Here is a 15,827-nt window from a genome sequence, read left to right on the forward strand (position 1 = left end):
AAGTAGAAATATTATTTTTTCCTCTCTCACGCTTCATGAAAACAGTTTTATTCAGTGCAGATGTTCTTGTCCTCAGGGCCTCCCTTCCCCAGAGCCAGATGTCTATAGGACATCATATTTACTGTCAGTAGAAATTTAACCCTAAATTAAATGCTCTCATCAGTGTGACAACTTACTTAATTGCTTAAACAAAATTTGTATCATTGAACGTTTCTGAGTGGATACAGTCACAGAGAATAGCATATAAACCACCGGGTACCGATCACCCAGATTAAACGATTATCAATGTTTTCTCATTATTGTTTCTTCTAATCCGCCTTCTTTTTATATCTAAATCCTCTACTACTTTTGTTGAACTTAAAGGAAATCCAGACATCAAGCATTTCACTTGCAAATACTTGCAGGCAGGTCTAAGGAATAAAGACTTTTTAAGCTAACTGCATAACGATACTATAGCTCTCTTCAGCGGCAGCCCTTTTTAAATGGTATCTAATAGCCCCCTACATTTGAATTTCTCTGATTATCTCAATGATGTCATTTTATCCTGGTTTGCTGGAAGCAACATCTTAACTAGGTTCACATATTGCATTGGACTACTATGTCTCTTAAAGTTCTTTTATTTGATAACAAACTCCGTCCTTTTCTTTCATAAGCCATTGATTTGTGGAGAAATTATTTTTTCTATAGAATGCTTACATTCTGGATTTGGCTCGTTGTTTCCTGTTGGTGTCGCGTAACTTCTAGCCCCAGTGTTCCTGCATACTGGTAGTTGTCCTGGAGTTGCTTAGATTTATTTCCATTGTTTCGGGCAAGACTAGTACTAGCTGTGCTCTGTACTCCTGATTGCATCAGATCGTGAGCTACACAATACTAGATGTCCAATTTTTTGGTGTATGAAGACTGATCGGGGGACTTCTGTGGTTCGGCCCCATCCTTCTATTGAAAAGTACACAATAAAATTTCATCTAAGATTGTAGTGTTCACGGATCACTTCCTAGAGTCACTGTTTCATTAGGGGTTGCGAAATGGCAACTTTCTGATTTAGCATCCTGCCTCTGCATTTATTAGCCAGGGCTCATCTACAAAGGACTCTTTAGGTTTACTCTTTCGGTAAACTAATAGTTAATTCATCTAGAAGAGTCAAAATAAGTACTTGATTCTTTCCCTTTTAAAATTACTTTTTAGACTAATGGATTGGGAGCCTAGCAATTTCCAAAGGTAATCAAGGTAGTTTTTAGTTTGGTAGTTTGTTTTAATTTTTGGTGTAATTATAAATTCACAGTTTAAAAAATATATATTTGATATGTTTTAGTCTGTTGCAGCCATTAGTCCTTTGGGTGCTTAAAGTGTCCCAATTCGGGCCAATGGGAGTTTTTCAGATTGGCTTCTGTGTCCTCTTGACGAGACCCATTCAGCTTCAATAGCTTCCTTGTTTTCTGAGATGAGGTGTCTCCAGCTTATCTTATACTTACCTTGTAACAGACATGGAATCAGCCATTTTGCCAAATAGCTCTGGTTCCTTTTATTGGGAAATAATATTCATAAACTAGAATTCGGATGATAAGAGCACTCATTGTTACTGGCTTGTCTCGGCTTTGAAATCTTTTCAATGGACAGAACTAGGAAAGATGTAAAAATATATTTAAAAACAAATCAAACATTTGTAGTAGTATTTTCAATTCAAACAGAAAATTACAGGTTGATTTTATACCTGTATTTATTGTTTCTCACACTGAAATCTTGGCCCTGAATGACATAAACATATTACTCATTTGCTTTATCCTGCACCATACCTATGATAGTATAAAAATAGCAGTAGCAATGTCATGATTAAAAATCAGTCTACTGAATGCGGTTTGTGATTTCTTTGGGGTTACTTTCTCCAGTAGTATGAAGAAAAACAAATTAGGTAAAGGGAATGGACAGAGAGAAAGAGGTGAAAGAAAACTTTCATGACATCCAGATAAATTCTAGGCTGGCAGTTTCAAACAGAAGCAGGAACGTAAGGTCCTCCATTACCACGACTGATGTAGTAGAGTTTCTTCAGTGAGAGGAGTACAGACACAGATGACAGAAGCCTTAAAGAAGTGGCCTGCTAAGGGAGCATGAAGAGGTTGGGGACTGTAAAAGTGCTGGGGAAATGGAACCTCTGAGTAGACATGCCTCCAAGACCTAAAGACGGTGGTTTTCCTGCCCCATCCCTACTTTTTAGTGCCAAAGGCATCATGGTGCCCCTGAAGTCTAGTAAGTGAAAGCATTGAGAAAAGACCGCCCAACAGGAGTCATGGTCAAAAAGGGGACAGCTACTTCCAGAGATGGATGCCTCAACCCCTTTGTCCTCCCATCCTTGGATCTACTGCCAGCTTCTCATAAAGTCACATACAATGAATAGATAGATAGGAAGTTTGTAAGGACTGCCTCCTGAAGCATGGAGAAGGGCAGAGAAGTGCAGCCTGCTCTCGAACCCTCCCTGAAGCATTCCCTCCCCTACTATGCTGCGCCCTTCCCTGCTATGAGATGTGATTCCAAGCATTGGAATGTGGTCAGGATTCTACCTAAATGCAGCTGGAATCTACATTGGACTGCCCACTAGCAATCATGCTGGATCACAGAGGATTCAGGTATGGTAGACTTTGGGTATGTTGTCTATCTAGAAAAGAGTTCTTCTACTTACGGGTGTTATTTAAAAGATGTATTTCCTATCTTTTCCAGTTACATGGCTTCTGTACTGAAGAAGGCAATAGGCTAGGCTTCTTAGGAGTCAAATCTAATATCTAACCACCATTGGTACTGACAGCTCATTCCTTGCCTCAAAAGCAAGTCTTTGCTGTTGCAAAAGAAATCCATTCCTTCTTATTCAGCACTCAGTGTGGAAAGGAATAAAATCCAATGTTTTCTTCACAAGGGCTTCAAATCTAGAGTTAAATCTTTTCTCTCTTTGTACCAAGAAGCATAACCACATTTAATCTCAGATCTCCTATAATTAGGACATCATTGGAGGACTCTTTCTTTTTTCTCTTTTGAAATATGTTTCAATGATGAAAATAATACATGCTCAACATTGAAATACTCAGAAAGTACACAACTTAAAATAAATACAGGTTATTTAGGTTTACAACAACTTGAGATAACCAGTAGTATTGCTTTAGCGTCTGTCCTTCAGTTATTTCTCTGTCTCTCTCCCCACCTTAGTTGTGTTATAATTTTGTTTACAAATTTGGCATTACCTAAAAATACAGATGTCGCTTTGAGCCCCACACCTTAAGCATTTTTGTAATAAACTTTTTATTTTAGAATAATTTTAGATTTATAAAAAAATTTTTGAAGATAATGCAGAGAGGTCCTGTAGACCCCACACACCCAATTTCCCTATTATTCATACCTTACATTAGTATGGTACATCTGTCACAATGAAGGAACTGATATAAATATATTATTATTAACTAGTCCATACTTTATTTGGATTTCTTTAGCTTTTATCACTGTCCTTTTTTCTGTTCTAGGATCTCATCCAGGATACTACATTACACTTAGTCATTATGTCTCCTTAACTCCTGTTGGCTGAGATTGGTTGTCAGGCTTTCCTTGTTTTGATGACCTTGAAAGTTTTGAGGGGCAGTGGCTAGATATTTTGTAGGTGTCCACATTTGGGATTTGTCTGATGTTTTTTTCATGATGACACTGATGTGATGGGATTTTGAGAGGAAGACTGCAGACGTGATATTGCCACTCTCATCGCGTTGTATCAAGGGTACATGCTATGGACAGGACTTATCACTGCTGATGTTAACCTTGATCATCTGCCTGAGGAAGTGTTTGCCAGATTTTTGTAAAGTTATTATAAAGTTATTCTTTTAACCCTTTCCTTCATACTCTTTGGAACAAAATCATTATGCATAGCTCACACTTAAGAGGGGTGGACTTACTATCTGCTGAAAGGAGAAGCATCTATGTAAATAATTGGGAATTCATGAGAATAGTGTACCTTCCCTCATTAATTAATTAATTTAATCATTTATTAATATTAGTATGGGCTCATGATTATTTATTTTATATTTTGCATTACAATCCAGTATTTCTTCATCCTTCCCTCCCTCCCTCCCTCCCTCCCTCCCTCCCTCCCTCCCTCCCTCCCTTCTTTCCTTCTTTCTTTCTTTCCCTTCCTTGTACAAACTGTCCCAGTTTGGCCACTAGGAGCTCTTTCAGTGGGCTTTTTGATTATTTCCTAAATTTTTGGCACAGAAAGATGCTCTAGGGTTATCTTGTATATTTCCCACCCCAGTCCTAGAATCAGTCATTTCTCCAAAGAGCCTTCTTTATTCCTAATGGTATTAGTCAGGGTTTTCCAAAGAAGCAGAACAGAGCAGACATATACATATATATGCATATACATATATGTATATGTATAAAAACACATTATAGATTTACAACATATACAATACACATAATTACACATAAATACATATAATTATATATCATAAATCTATAGTAAATAAATGTTTTATATATATAATATATATAATCACATGAGCCAATTCCTTACAACGAATTTTTTTTGCATATATCTATATCTATATAGATATATATATATATGATCTTTGTATGTATGTGTGTATATATATATATATATACAAAAAGAGATTTATTACAAGGCATTGGCTTGTGTGATTATGGAGGCTGGCAAGTCCAAAATCTGCACAGCTGCTGTTCCATTTCAAGTCTGAGGGCTGGAAGGCTGCTGCAGAGCCAGGAAATGCTGATGCCCCAGTTTGAAGGCCATCAAAACAAGAGAGCTGTTTTTTTAGGGGAGGGTCAGCCTTCTGTTCTCTCCAGGCCTTCAGTGGATTGGATGAGATCCACCCACATTATGGAGGGCAATCGACTCCATACAAACTACCAATTTAAATGTTAATCTCATCTAAAAACATCCTGACAGAAATACCTGGAATAATATTTGACCAAATATCTGGGCACCTTGTGGCCTAGTCAACTTGACACATAAAATTAACCATCACACTAATATTGGGTCATGGTATTAGATACCAAGATCTGGGTGCTAGATGTGCTCATTGGTACCGGAGTGTCATTGTTTCCAGGTGCCTTAAGGTGGTGGAGCGAAAAAACCAATGTATACATTCTAGCATTTCCCTGCATATACACATATCTATAAATGTTACAATATGTAACCATCTGTATCTATACTAAACTAACCATAAGCTCATGCTGGTGTCTACAGTTTTAATTCATTACCGTAAAGATAGTTTTAGCTTTTTCCTTTGCTTATATGTAAACTCGCACCAACAGTGAGAAACCTGGCTCTAAGCATCTGCCATCCGTTTACTTAATTTTTCAATGCCATTATATGTGTATAGTGGCTTCATAATTATTATACCTTATCCCTGTGGGAACTGACTTTATTAACTACAGTGTTTATGTATAGCTCCTCTTGCCTTTAGTCTTACAGGTTCCATTCATTTCCAAAGTTACTTAGGTCAGCCTTTTTTATCTCTAACCCCTTCCATGGGGTTGTTTCATACATTTGTAATACAGTAGCTCTTTTTTTCACACTTTACATTCCATCCTGGGATTGCTTAATCTCATAAATGTTCCTTTTTAATTTCACAGAGAGAGAGAGAGAGTGAGTGCGCAAGCACAAGCAGGGGGAGTGGCAGAGGGAGAGGGAGAAGCAGGCTCCCCACTGAGCAGGAAGCCTGACATGGGGCTCAACGTGGGGCTCGATCCCAGGACTCTGGGATAATGACCTGAGCTGAAGGCAGACACTTAACCGACTGAGCCACCCAGGCGCTCCTCCTTTTTAATTTCAAATATTAAAGTTCACTCTTGTGCTACAAAATTCTGTGAGTTTTAACAAATTCAGAGTGTAGTGAATTCACTATTACAGTATCATACAGAAAAGTTTAACTACCTTAAGTAAGTCCTCTGTGCTTCACTTACTTAACCTTGCAAAAGTCTTTTGTCTTTCCACATAAATTTTAGAATCAACTTGTTGATAATCAATGGAAAAGCTTGCTAAAATTTCAATTGAGATTGTGTTGAATCTATATAGCAAACTGGGAAGAAATGACATCTTAATAATACTGAATCTTCTAATCCATAAATATACAATATCTATTCATATATTTACACTTTCGATTTTTTCCATCAATATTTTATAATTTTCCACACATAGATATTCTTCATATTTTATTAGGTTGATACCTAAGTACTTAATCTTTTGGTACTAAAGATAAATGATACTTTAAAAAATTTCAGCACTCAGTTCTTTACTACTGGTGTATAAAAAAGCAAATGACTTTTTAAAATAGTAATCTTGTGTACTACAACTTTGCTATACTGGCTTGTTTTTTTCCAGGAGATTTTTGACAAAGTCTTTCAGATTTCATACATAGACTATCATGTCATCTGGGAATAAAGACAGCTTTATTTCTTCACTTCTAATCTGTATAACTTATATTGTTTTCTTTCATCTTATTGCACTGGTTAGAACTTCCAGTATGATGTTGAATAAAAGTGGAGAGAGAACACATGCTTGTCTTATTCTCAGCCTCAGAAGAAAAGGGTCCAGTCTCTCACCAGTAAGTGTGATGTTAGCTATAAATTTTTTTTAATGTTCTTTTCTAGGATGAGGAACTTGTTCTCTACTCCTTGTTTGGTGAGTTGGTTTTTTTTTTTTTTAAATCAAGAATGGATGTTGGGGGGCGCCTGGGTGGCTCAGTTTTTAAGCACCTGCCTTGGGCCCAGGGCATGATCCCAGAGTCCTGGGATCGAGCCCCGCATTGGGCTCCCTGATCTGCTGGGAGCCTGCTTCTTCCTCTCCCACTCCCCCTGTTTGTGTTCCCTCTTTTTCTGGTTGTCTCTCTGTGTCAAATAAATAAATAAAATCTTAAAAAAAAAGAATGGATGTTGGATTATGTTATATAACTTTTTTTCTGCATTAATTAATGTAATCATATGATTTTTCTTCCTTAGCCTTTTGCTATGGTGAATTACGTTGATTGATTTTGAATGTTGAATAAGCCTTACATGTCTAGAATAAATCTCATTTGTTGTGGTGTAGAATTCTTTTTATACATCATAGGGCTCAATTTGATAACATTTTGCTGAATGTCTTCATGTCCATGATCATAATAGATATTAGAATGTACTTTACCTTTCTGGAAATGTCTTTATCTGGTTTTGTATTAAAGTAATGCTGTCCTTACAGAATGAATTAGAAAGTGTTCTTCCTGCTTCTATTTTCTAGAAGAGATTGCCAAGAATTGGTGCCATTTCTTTTTTAATTGTTTGGTAGAATTAACCGATGAAAATATCCAGGCCTGGTGCTTTCTTTTTTGGAAGGTTATATATTACTGATATGATTTATTTAATAGATACAGCACTATTATCATTATCTGTTTCTCCTTGTGTCATCTTTAGTAGTTTTTTGTCTTTCTAATTTGGCTCATTTCATCTAAATTATCAAATATGTAAGTATGGAGTTGTTTGTAGTTTTTCTTGATTATAGTTTTGATGTCCATGCACCATAAGATTTTAATTTAAATCCATACATGCATATTTTTGTGTATTGCTATAGCCTAGATAAAATTCTTTGCCAATTATTTCACTTTCCATTATTCCTCATGGTAATATTAGTGTGTGGTGAGTGGGCTTAGATTTTGGGAGCCAAAGGTCATAAATCTGGTATTAGGTAAATTCTGTGCAGAAAGTGAGTCAGTGCCAAAATGAAAGGCTACCTCTGCTCCCTGCAGGAAAGGTTAGAGGTGAACACAGCAGGATACTGATACAGCAGGATCCAGAAACACTTTTATAAATTAGCCAATCCATGAGATTTTCTCTTGTACTGAGAGTTGGGGTTAGGGGCATTAAGAAAACAGACTGAAAACAGTAACTGGCCCTCGGGAAGTAGAAATTAATAGACTATCCCTGCACTGTATCCTATTTTCCTTTAACCATTCTTAGAAGTCAAAGCAGGCCAAGGCATAGCTAGAACGGATGCGAGACCATCTCATCAGAGCAACAGGACTTGACTCCTTTGAGCCACTATGAGAAGCTTATGACGTAAGGAAGAGGGAATTTCCATTCTTGTTTTGCCTTCACACGTCAAGAAATCAGCATGTAAGTTTTGTGCCTGAGTTTTTGGACCCTTAATGTGTCCAGCTGTAGAATTTTCAATTTTTTCATGTTGTGAGGATTATTGGAATTCACATCCACATACATATATCCTCCTGCATTTGTACTATTTTCTCAGGATAAATGTCTGGAAGTATAATTCCAGCTCAGGAACATACACATTTTAATTATTCTTCATACACCTTGGCAGGCAGGTTTCTAGGTCATGAAGGCAATTGCAAGCAAAAATCAAATATCTTATTCTCGTGCCGATGTTCTTTTGCTATAATTGGACAGTAACATATTTCTTTGGGCATTATGGGTAGCCACTGGGGCAGGTGGCAGAGAAATCTCAAAGACCAAGTAGGAGAGACTAAGCTGCTACTACCTAATATAGGCAGTAAAAATAATTTTATAACGATGGTAGACCAGATCCCTGCCACTCCACGTGCCAAAAATTTATATGGAAACTGATCTGGGGATGAATCCTGAACATCAGGATACCAAACTGCACTTTGTTGAAACTGTCTGAAGGAAGGGAGTAAAGTACACGGGTGTTGGGAGTATCTATCACGTGATAAGGCATTTGTCCAATGAAAAAACCTCAAGAATCAAAAGTGATAAAGCAAGTCACACTACACCATAAATTATATATAAATCTGCTTTATTGAAGTTAGAAGAGAGCAAAGAACAGAAAATATCACAGGGATACAAATCCTGTTTATCACACACCTGGTTACTTGTGCTTTCATAACCATTGTGAGGGAGCACCTCAATCTTTGAAAGATGGGGAATTCCTGGGCCAGTAAAAGCAATAAGAAGTTGCCCTATTCTGGAGTGGGACCCAGGCAGTGACCTTCAGATGGTGAGCAATGGAAGCTCAGGTGGATCAGTAGAGACAGAAAGGAGAAACGAAGGCACTCAGCAACTTTAGCTCCAACCCAGAAAGTAAGAGAAATCAGAGGCAGGAGAGAAGTACCCTGAGAGAGGGCAATGCCGCTGTAGACGGGGACAACGTGGGACCAAGACCAGATGGCAGGACTCAGTGCTTGTAGCTCTTCCTGCTGGAGGAGGACGTGGTGGTGTATTTGATGGTGGAACTGCTGCCTCCAGAGGAGCTGAAGCCACCGCCCACGCCTCTGCCGCTGCTGGAACTGAAGCCACCTCCAAGGCTGTGGCCACTGCCATAGGAGTAGCCGCTGCCTCCGCCCAGGCCTGAGCCACCACCCATGCCGCTGGCACTGCCATAGCCGCCAGACACGGTGGACTGCACCACAGCTGTGAAGGAGAGAGGGACAAAGACACACAGGACACAGTGAGCTCTCTCTGCCAGCCTCAGGCCAGTCAGAAGAGCACAAGGGCAAGGGAGGGAGGCAAGCAAAAGTACTTACAGATGTTGACTTGTCCGACGCCTTCCCCACTCAGCCTAGGAAGGGAGAGAGCACAGGGAGCATGAGACCTCAGAGAGCTCCCAGGGGACCAGAGCGGGAAGCCCCAATGTGAGGAGAGCCCCTGGGGAAGCTGCCTTTGAAATGGTTCTCTGAGAGTAGCCATTATGGCCATAAGTAAGGTGCCTTCAACTTCTGCCCAAGACAACGTGACCCTGGATCCAAGATATTTGACGGGCTTGTGTGGGTTACCCACCTGCACTCCTCGCCCTCCAGCAGCTTCCTGTAGGTGGCGATCTCCACATCCAGGGCCAGCTTGACATTCATCAGCTCCTGGTACTCCTTCAGCAGCCGGGCCATGTCCTGCTTGGCCTTCTGCAGAGCATCTTCCAGCTCAGCCAGCTTGTTCTTGGCGTCCTTGAGGGCCAGCTCCCCACGCTGCTCAGCATCAGCGATGGCGGACTGCAGGTTGGCACACTAGGGGAGGAACACAGGACAATGAACTTGCGATTCAGTCCTCCAGAGGAGACTAGCCACACTTCTTGTAGAAAGTGAGGAAGAGTTCCAGAGCCCAATATCATAGAAAGGGACTTTTCCTCTTTTTGCACAGCCCTTTTCTCTTCTGCACAAATTAGCTAATCTGAGAGCCACATGACAAAACCCGTGCCCTCTATTTTTAACCACCCTGCATTACACTGGACAAAATACCAGCAATTTGGAAGAAATGAACCCACTCATTTCTTTTGAGTGCTGCCTCCAAAGCCAGACCAGCACCTTTTCTGATGAGCTCTGTGGATGCCACACTAACTTATACAAAATTAGGAGCATCCTTACTCAAGGAGATGAGTTTCACATCTAGCTGTGGAGAGCTTGCCCTCCTCACTCTTAAGGGATTCTAACTCACTTGGGTAACACTGATCTTCACCCTGGGTCCTTGCTCAACTTTCTTTTTCAGTAGAATCTTCAGCAGATTTGGAACAATCTTGACCCTCTTCTGACCTCCCCTTTCCTTTCCTCACTTGTTTCTTATATTCCTAAACCAACCATTCTCCTTAAGTAATCTCTTTTAAAAGCCCCAAGACTACCTTTTGACAGTCTGACTAACTGGGATTGCTCCTGTCAGGTGATTGCATCATTCTGTAGTGTTGGCATGCGTGTGTCCCAAGCTGGGGGAACTCACAAGAGTGGGAGCGGTGTGTCCTCCTCTCTGCTATTCCCTCAATTCCCAGTGTTTCCCAAATGGTGACTGATGACCACTTGGTGGTGTAGCAAGGAAAGGATGCTCTTCCTCTCCAGAGCCCCCCACCATACCTGCTTCTTGACATGGTCGATCTCAGATCTCAGCCTCTGGATCATGCGGTTGATCTCAGCAATCTCCTGCTTGGTGTTGCGCAGGTCGTCCCCATGTCTGCCAGCTGTGACCTGCAGCTCCTCATACTGGAATGCAGACAGAGAGAAGGCAGTGTATACGGGCTTTCACATGCCAACAGTGACTTGACTTGTGAACCAGGCATTTAACACACTTGCACCTAGTGGCTTCTCCCCAAGGGATTTTAGGGAAAGTTGATGTGGCAAGGTCACAGGATCCTGTACCTTGATCACAGACCCTCTTTTGAATGGACCGCTGACTGCCTAGTTCAGTTGGGGACCAGCAATGTTCTGTATCCTGTATCTGAGAGCCGGCATCAGGGTGAAGACAAAAGCAAAGCTCACTAGGTCCTTATCTATGTAGCTGTCCTCCTGCACTTGGGTTCTTTGACTTCTTGAGCTTGGACAGAAAAACTGTAATGCCTGCTCTAGGAGTGCAGGGTACACATCCTATGAGAAAAGATCAGCTTCCTTACAGCACACTTCTCAGCAAAGAAGTCTATAGTCTTGCTGGTTTTCAGGTAGGGGACACAGCTGTCAACTCAAGGCTCACCTTGCTCTGGTACCAGGACTCAGCCTCAGCCCGGCTCCTCTGAGCAATCTCCTCATATTGGGCTTTGACTTCAGCGATGATGCTGTCCAGGTCCAGGTTACGGTTGTTGTCCATGGACAGGACCACGGAAGTGTCTGAGATGTGGGTTTGCATCTGAGCCAGTTCCTGCAGAGCAGAAGATTATCAGATCATTTTTTCCTGTGGCATTTACAGAGGTATCCAATCCCCCAGATCTTCCACCCTTTGCAGAGCCCCATCAGGGCAAATAAAAGAGGAGTGGAGATGCTTACTGCGTCATACAAGGCTCTGGTGAAGTTGATCTCATCTGTGAGAGCGTCTACCTTGGCTTGCAGTTCAACCTTATTCATGTAGGCAGCATCCACATCCTGGGAAATAAGCCAACAACTTGAAGTCAGCTGAGCCCTCCTTCCCAGTCTGAACACCTTTTAGTCTCCCCATCTAGTCCACTCTTGGATGTGTGCACAGACCCAGAGTCCTCACCCTCTACAAAGGAACATGACCCCCTGATCCTCATCAGCTCACCTTCTTCAGAGTCACAAATTCATTCTCCGCTGCTGTGCGCTTGTTGATTTCGTCTTCATATCTGGAATTAGAGCAAGACACAATTGAGCCAGTGGCGAAGATGATACAGCAAGATCAGCCTGGGTTCCCAACTTTCCATAAGACAGATATCTCTAAGTTGAGCTTTCCTGCCACTGAGCCACAAAAATGGTTTTTTTATGTTCCCTCAATTCCTAATATCTTTTCTCTCCCCACCCACCTCGATGGCCCATTTGTTCTTTTGGGGTTGTTTTTAGGCACTACTTGTGGTTTTCATTGCCATGGACCTGTTTCCCTATGGAACCGTGCCCACCTCTGGACCTGGTCACCCGGTCGTCTTCAAGTGTGCACTTCAGGAAACTGAACCCTTTTGTCTCCTTGAACTCACTTGTTCTTGAAGTCCTCCACTGTGTCCTGCATGCTCCTCAGCTCCGAGTCCAGGCGGCCCCTCTCGCTCAGGATGCTGTCCAGCTGTCTCCTGAGGTTGTTGATGTACTGCTCAAACAAGGGCTCCAGGTTCTGCCTCACGGTCTTGGTGCCCTGTTCCTGGAGCAGAGTCCACTTGGTGTCCAGGACCTTGTTCTGCTGCTCCAGGAACCGCACCTGGGGGAAGACAAGGTGGTTATTTGCCAGAGAAAGCAATGGAGAAAGAGATATGAGTTGCCAGGAGCCCAGGCACGCCTGGCATGTCACCAAGCTCCTGGGCTACTACAGAGCATGTAGAGAGGATCAGACTGACAGTGTTGGTCCCCCCAAACTTATTTCCTTCCTACCCCAGTGATCCTAATGTGAAATTCTTCCATGGACCTATGAGGTCTTCTCGCTGGCTAAGTTATGTCACCTGTCAGTAGCGTTCAACTTGTCTTTTCTTTTCATTGAAAAGCACAATCACACATTTCCCTGTTACATTGCACGATTTTTAAAAAAAATCATACCTCAGTTAAAAGTATATGAATTGTGCAGAATCTAATGATTAAATCCAATTCAGTTAATGATTGGAGTGCAATATCTTCTGTTTTAGTACATAGTTCTCCTCTACAACAAACGCCCTCATGGTCATGCTCTGGTTCTACACATTCCTTTCTATGGATACATAGATGTTTCTGAGTCTTTTTCTTCTAATCCAGGCAGAAATCCTTTCTTTTCTTTTTCTTCCCACTCTTTTCCTCATGCCCAGAGTCCTCAAGGAGATTTCCGCTGGCATTATTTTTTGATTCTAGGAGTCTTCAGAAGGTAAAGCTAACCCACTCCATTCTCTCACTGCCTTATTTTGCTTCATGCTTATGAAAAGTAGAGTATTCTTCCCTGGCAGGGATGAAGGACACGTAAGAGAGCCAGTGGTTTTAAATGATTTCCATCACCTGCTGCCTGTTGTGAACGTGGAGGCCAACTGGCATCCCAGGGGAGAGCTAGTCTCAGTCCCCTTCTCCCTGCCTCCTGAGTCTCCCCCTGGTAGACAGTCATTGCTTGTCTAGTGTCAGGACTCTGGAATCCCAGTGCAGGTAGGTGTTCCTGGCTCACCTTGTCGATGAAGGAGGCGAACTTGTTGTTGAGGGTCTTGATCTGCTCCCGCTCCTCAGTCCTCACCCTCTGGATGGTGGGGTCGATTTGCAGGTTCAGAGGAGTGAGGAGATTCTGGTTGATGGTGACCTCTTGGATGCCTCCAGGAGGGCACACAGGGAAGCCAGAGCCTCCATAGCCCCCAACAAAGCCAGCTCCACCACCGAGCCCAAAGCCACCACCAGCTGCACCACCAAAACCAAATCCACTTGCGACTCCACCTCCATAGCCAAAGCCACCTCCAACTCTGCCACCATATCCGCCACCGATGGCACAGCTGCCCCCTCCGATGGAGATCCTCTTGGAGCCCCCCAGGCCATAGAGGCTCCTGCTGCCAAAGCCGGCTCCTCCATACACTCCACCGAGGCCACCACTGCCCCTGGAGCGGGACACGGAGACACTGCTGAAGCCAGAGCGGCAGACCCCTGGGACTCTGGCTGAGCTGGCGCTGAAGCCACGGTGGCTGACGCTTTGGCTCCTAATGGTGGATTTGCTAGACATGGTTCCTGAAGAGGAGAGGGCTGAAGAAAGCGTGAGAGGCTGGAGGGTAGAGCTGAGAGGAGCAGATCTGTGAGATGAACCTCCCGGCAGCAGTTTATATAGGATGGAAATGGGTTGGGCTCCGTCCTGGAAGGTGAGCTTGCAGATCGGGAAGGGCTGATCTTTACAAATAGTGAGATCAGCCCCAGCCTCTTAAAGGTATGAAATATGAAGATTGCTTCTTTGGCTTCCTTTAGTCATGGAGAAATTCTCCTGCCTTCCAGCCTTGTTGATCCTAACACAATAAGACTGGATATGAATTCACTGAAGTCATGAGTTAGTCATGTTCTCAAACAAAGGAGACAAGGAGCTGATCTGTGATAATTGTCCCTTCTTTCTGCTTACTCAGACGCTCCTCTGTGTGCCCCCTTCCCACACAGGTTTTCTCCTCTACCAGCACCACCCTTCCCATCAGGGTGGGACTGACTCTGAGTTCTTATAGGCATTTGCCCAAAGGCCTGAGCAAGAAGTGGCCTGCAGTGTTTTTCACCATGTTTGTACCTGTCCTTCTGGAGCTCCTGGCTGTTCTTCCTAGTGGCCTGGGCATGAAAATGGGGGCTATTTTGGAGACATAATCGTTCTTTGAAAAGCAAAGGGACAAGAGAGTTGAGTTTTTACACTATGCAGTCAGCATTTGCTCTCTGTTCTGTGTGATAAGCTGGCCAATTGGCAGTTTCCTCAGAGGACAGGAGACATCACCAAAGGTCACTCTGCCTAGAAACCTGACTTGTGCACCTCCCTTTCTAGTGTTTGCTTCCACTGATCTGTTATTATGCAAAATTTTCTTTCCAACTGGAATCCACAGACACCTTTTTCTCTTCTGTTTGAAATGTTCACTTAGAACTTAAGGAATCTAAAATGAGTAGGACAAAAATCATTGAGGACTTCACTGAATTTTTATTCTAACAGACACTTCTTAGGAATCAAGAAGCAGACACCTTAATGGGGTGTGTACAGAAAGTTGAGGGGATATAGAAACAGTGAATCATACAAATGTGCCCTTACATGTGTGATTATGTCACAAGTAGATTCCAAATTTTATTTCTAATCTCAGCACTTGAAATCTGAAATGGCTACACACCTCAGAGGGAAAGAAGAGTGATGTTTGGCCTGGAGAGGAATGAGGTCCATTTTTTCCCAGCCCACACATTAAGTACTGAGCACCCGGAGCATTGAGGCATGCCGTTGTGTGAGAACACAAGGGTAAATGGCAACCAGCAGAGGAAGGACAAACTCGCCCATTGAGGTGATCTGAGAAAAGCTCTTGTTACTATCTTAGAAATGTCCCATCTCTCCAGTGTTTTGGGGTGCACAATATCCAGGAGGGCAGGTCATTTCCTGTCCAAAGGAGGTGCTATCTAAGCATAGGGAAGAGATACGTTCTCAAGACAACGGAAACAGCTCCCTTCTCTCCACCCTGGTTGCACAATGGCTGACCAAGAAATGGGCTTCCGCCCACTTCTGGGAAAGGAGTGTTCCTTCCCATGGCATGGCCTTCTGCTCTGTTCTACTATCTTGGGATAGAGGCTCTAGGTTTGGCTTAGACGATGCAGGAGGGGTGGGAAGGGTTGGTAAGTCAGGTGGGAGCAGCACACAGTTTTCCCAGGATTTAGCTCTATAGCTGCTTTCATTGTGCAATGGTGGAGATGGGTAGTTGTCACTGAGAGTGCATGGCTTGCAAAACCGAAATGAGTTACTATGTGGCCCTTTAAAGAAAAAGTATATCG

General features: G+C 42.5%; 1 protein-coding gene across 2 annotated transcripts; it reads right to left on the bottom strand.

Moving 5' to 3' along the window:
• Positions 1-9,135: 9,135 nt before the first annotated feature.
• On the bottom strand, positions 9,136-14,061 carry KRT6A (keratin 6A). 2 transcript variants are annotated; one of them, XM_045800785.2, is made up of 10 exons: positions 13,752-14,061; positions 13,522-13,691; positions 12,389-12,603; positions 11,983-12,043; positions 11,730-11,825; positions 11,440-11,604; positions 10,830-10,955; positions 9,775-9,995; positions 9,522-9,556; positions 9,136-9,408 (listed from the first exon to the last, which is right to left on the bottom strand). In XM_045800785.2, exons 1-10 carry the CDS (start codon positions 14,059-14,061, stop codon positions 9,173-9,175), a joined length of 1,635 nt encoding a protein of 544 aa, XP_045656741.2. In that variant the 3' UTR covers positions 9,136-9,172. The 2 variants fall into 2 exon arrangements, with proteins under 2 accessions (XP_045656741.2, XP_045656739.2); XM_045800783.2 differs by having other exon boundaries at positions 13,522-14,061.
• Between the last annotated feature and the right edge of the window lie 1,766 nt (positions 14,062-15,827).

Source organism: Ursus americanus, chromosome 25, assembly GCF_024610735.1.
Source record: "Ursus americanus isolate L20-20 chromosome 25, mUrsAme1.1.p, whole genome shotgun sequence".
Classification (NCBI taxonomy): Eukaryota; Metazoa; Chordata; class Mammalia; order Carnivora; family Ursidae; genus Ursus; species Ursus americanus.

Excerpts from the sequence above, each read along its gene's own strand:
- KRT6A (XM_045800783.2), bottom strand. The coding sequence starts at position 14,061 with ATGTCTAGCAAATCCACCATTAGGAGCCAAAGCGTCAGCCACCGTGGC. Across the intron at positions 12,044-12,388 it reads GTGGAGGACTTCAAGAACAA|ATATGAAGACGAAATCAACA; the intron begins GTGAGTTCAAGG and ends CTCTAATTCCAG. Across the intron at positions 10,956-11,439 it reads AGTCCTGGTACCAGAGCAAG|TATGAGGAGCTGCAGGTCAC; the intron begins GTGAGCCTTGAG and ends TCTGCATTCCAG.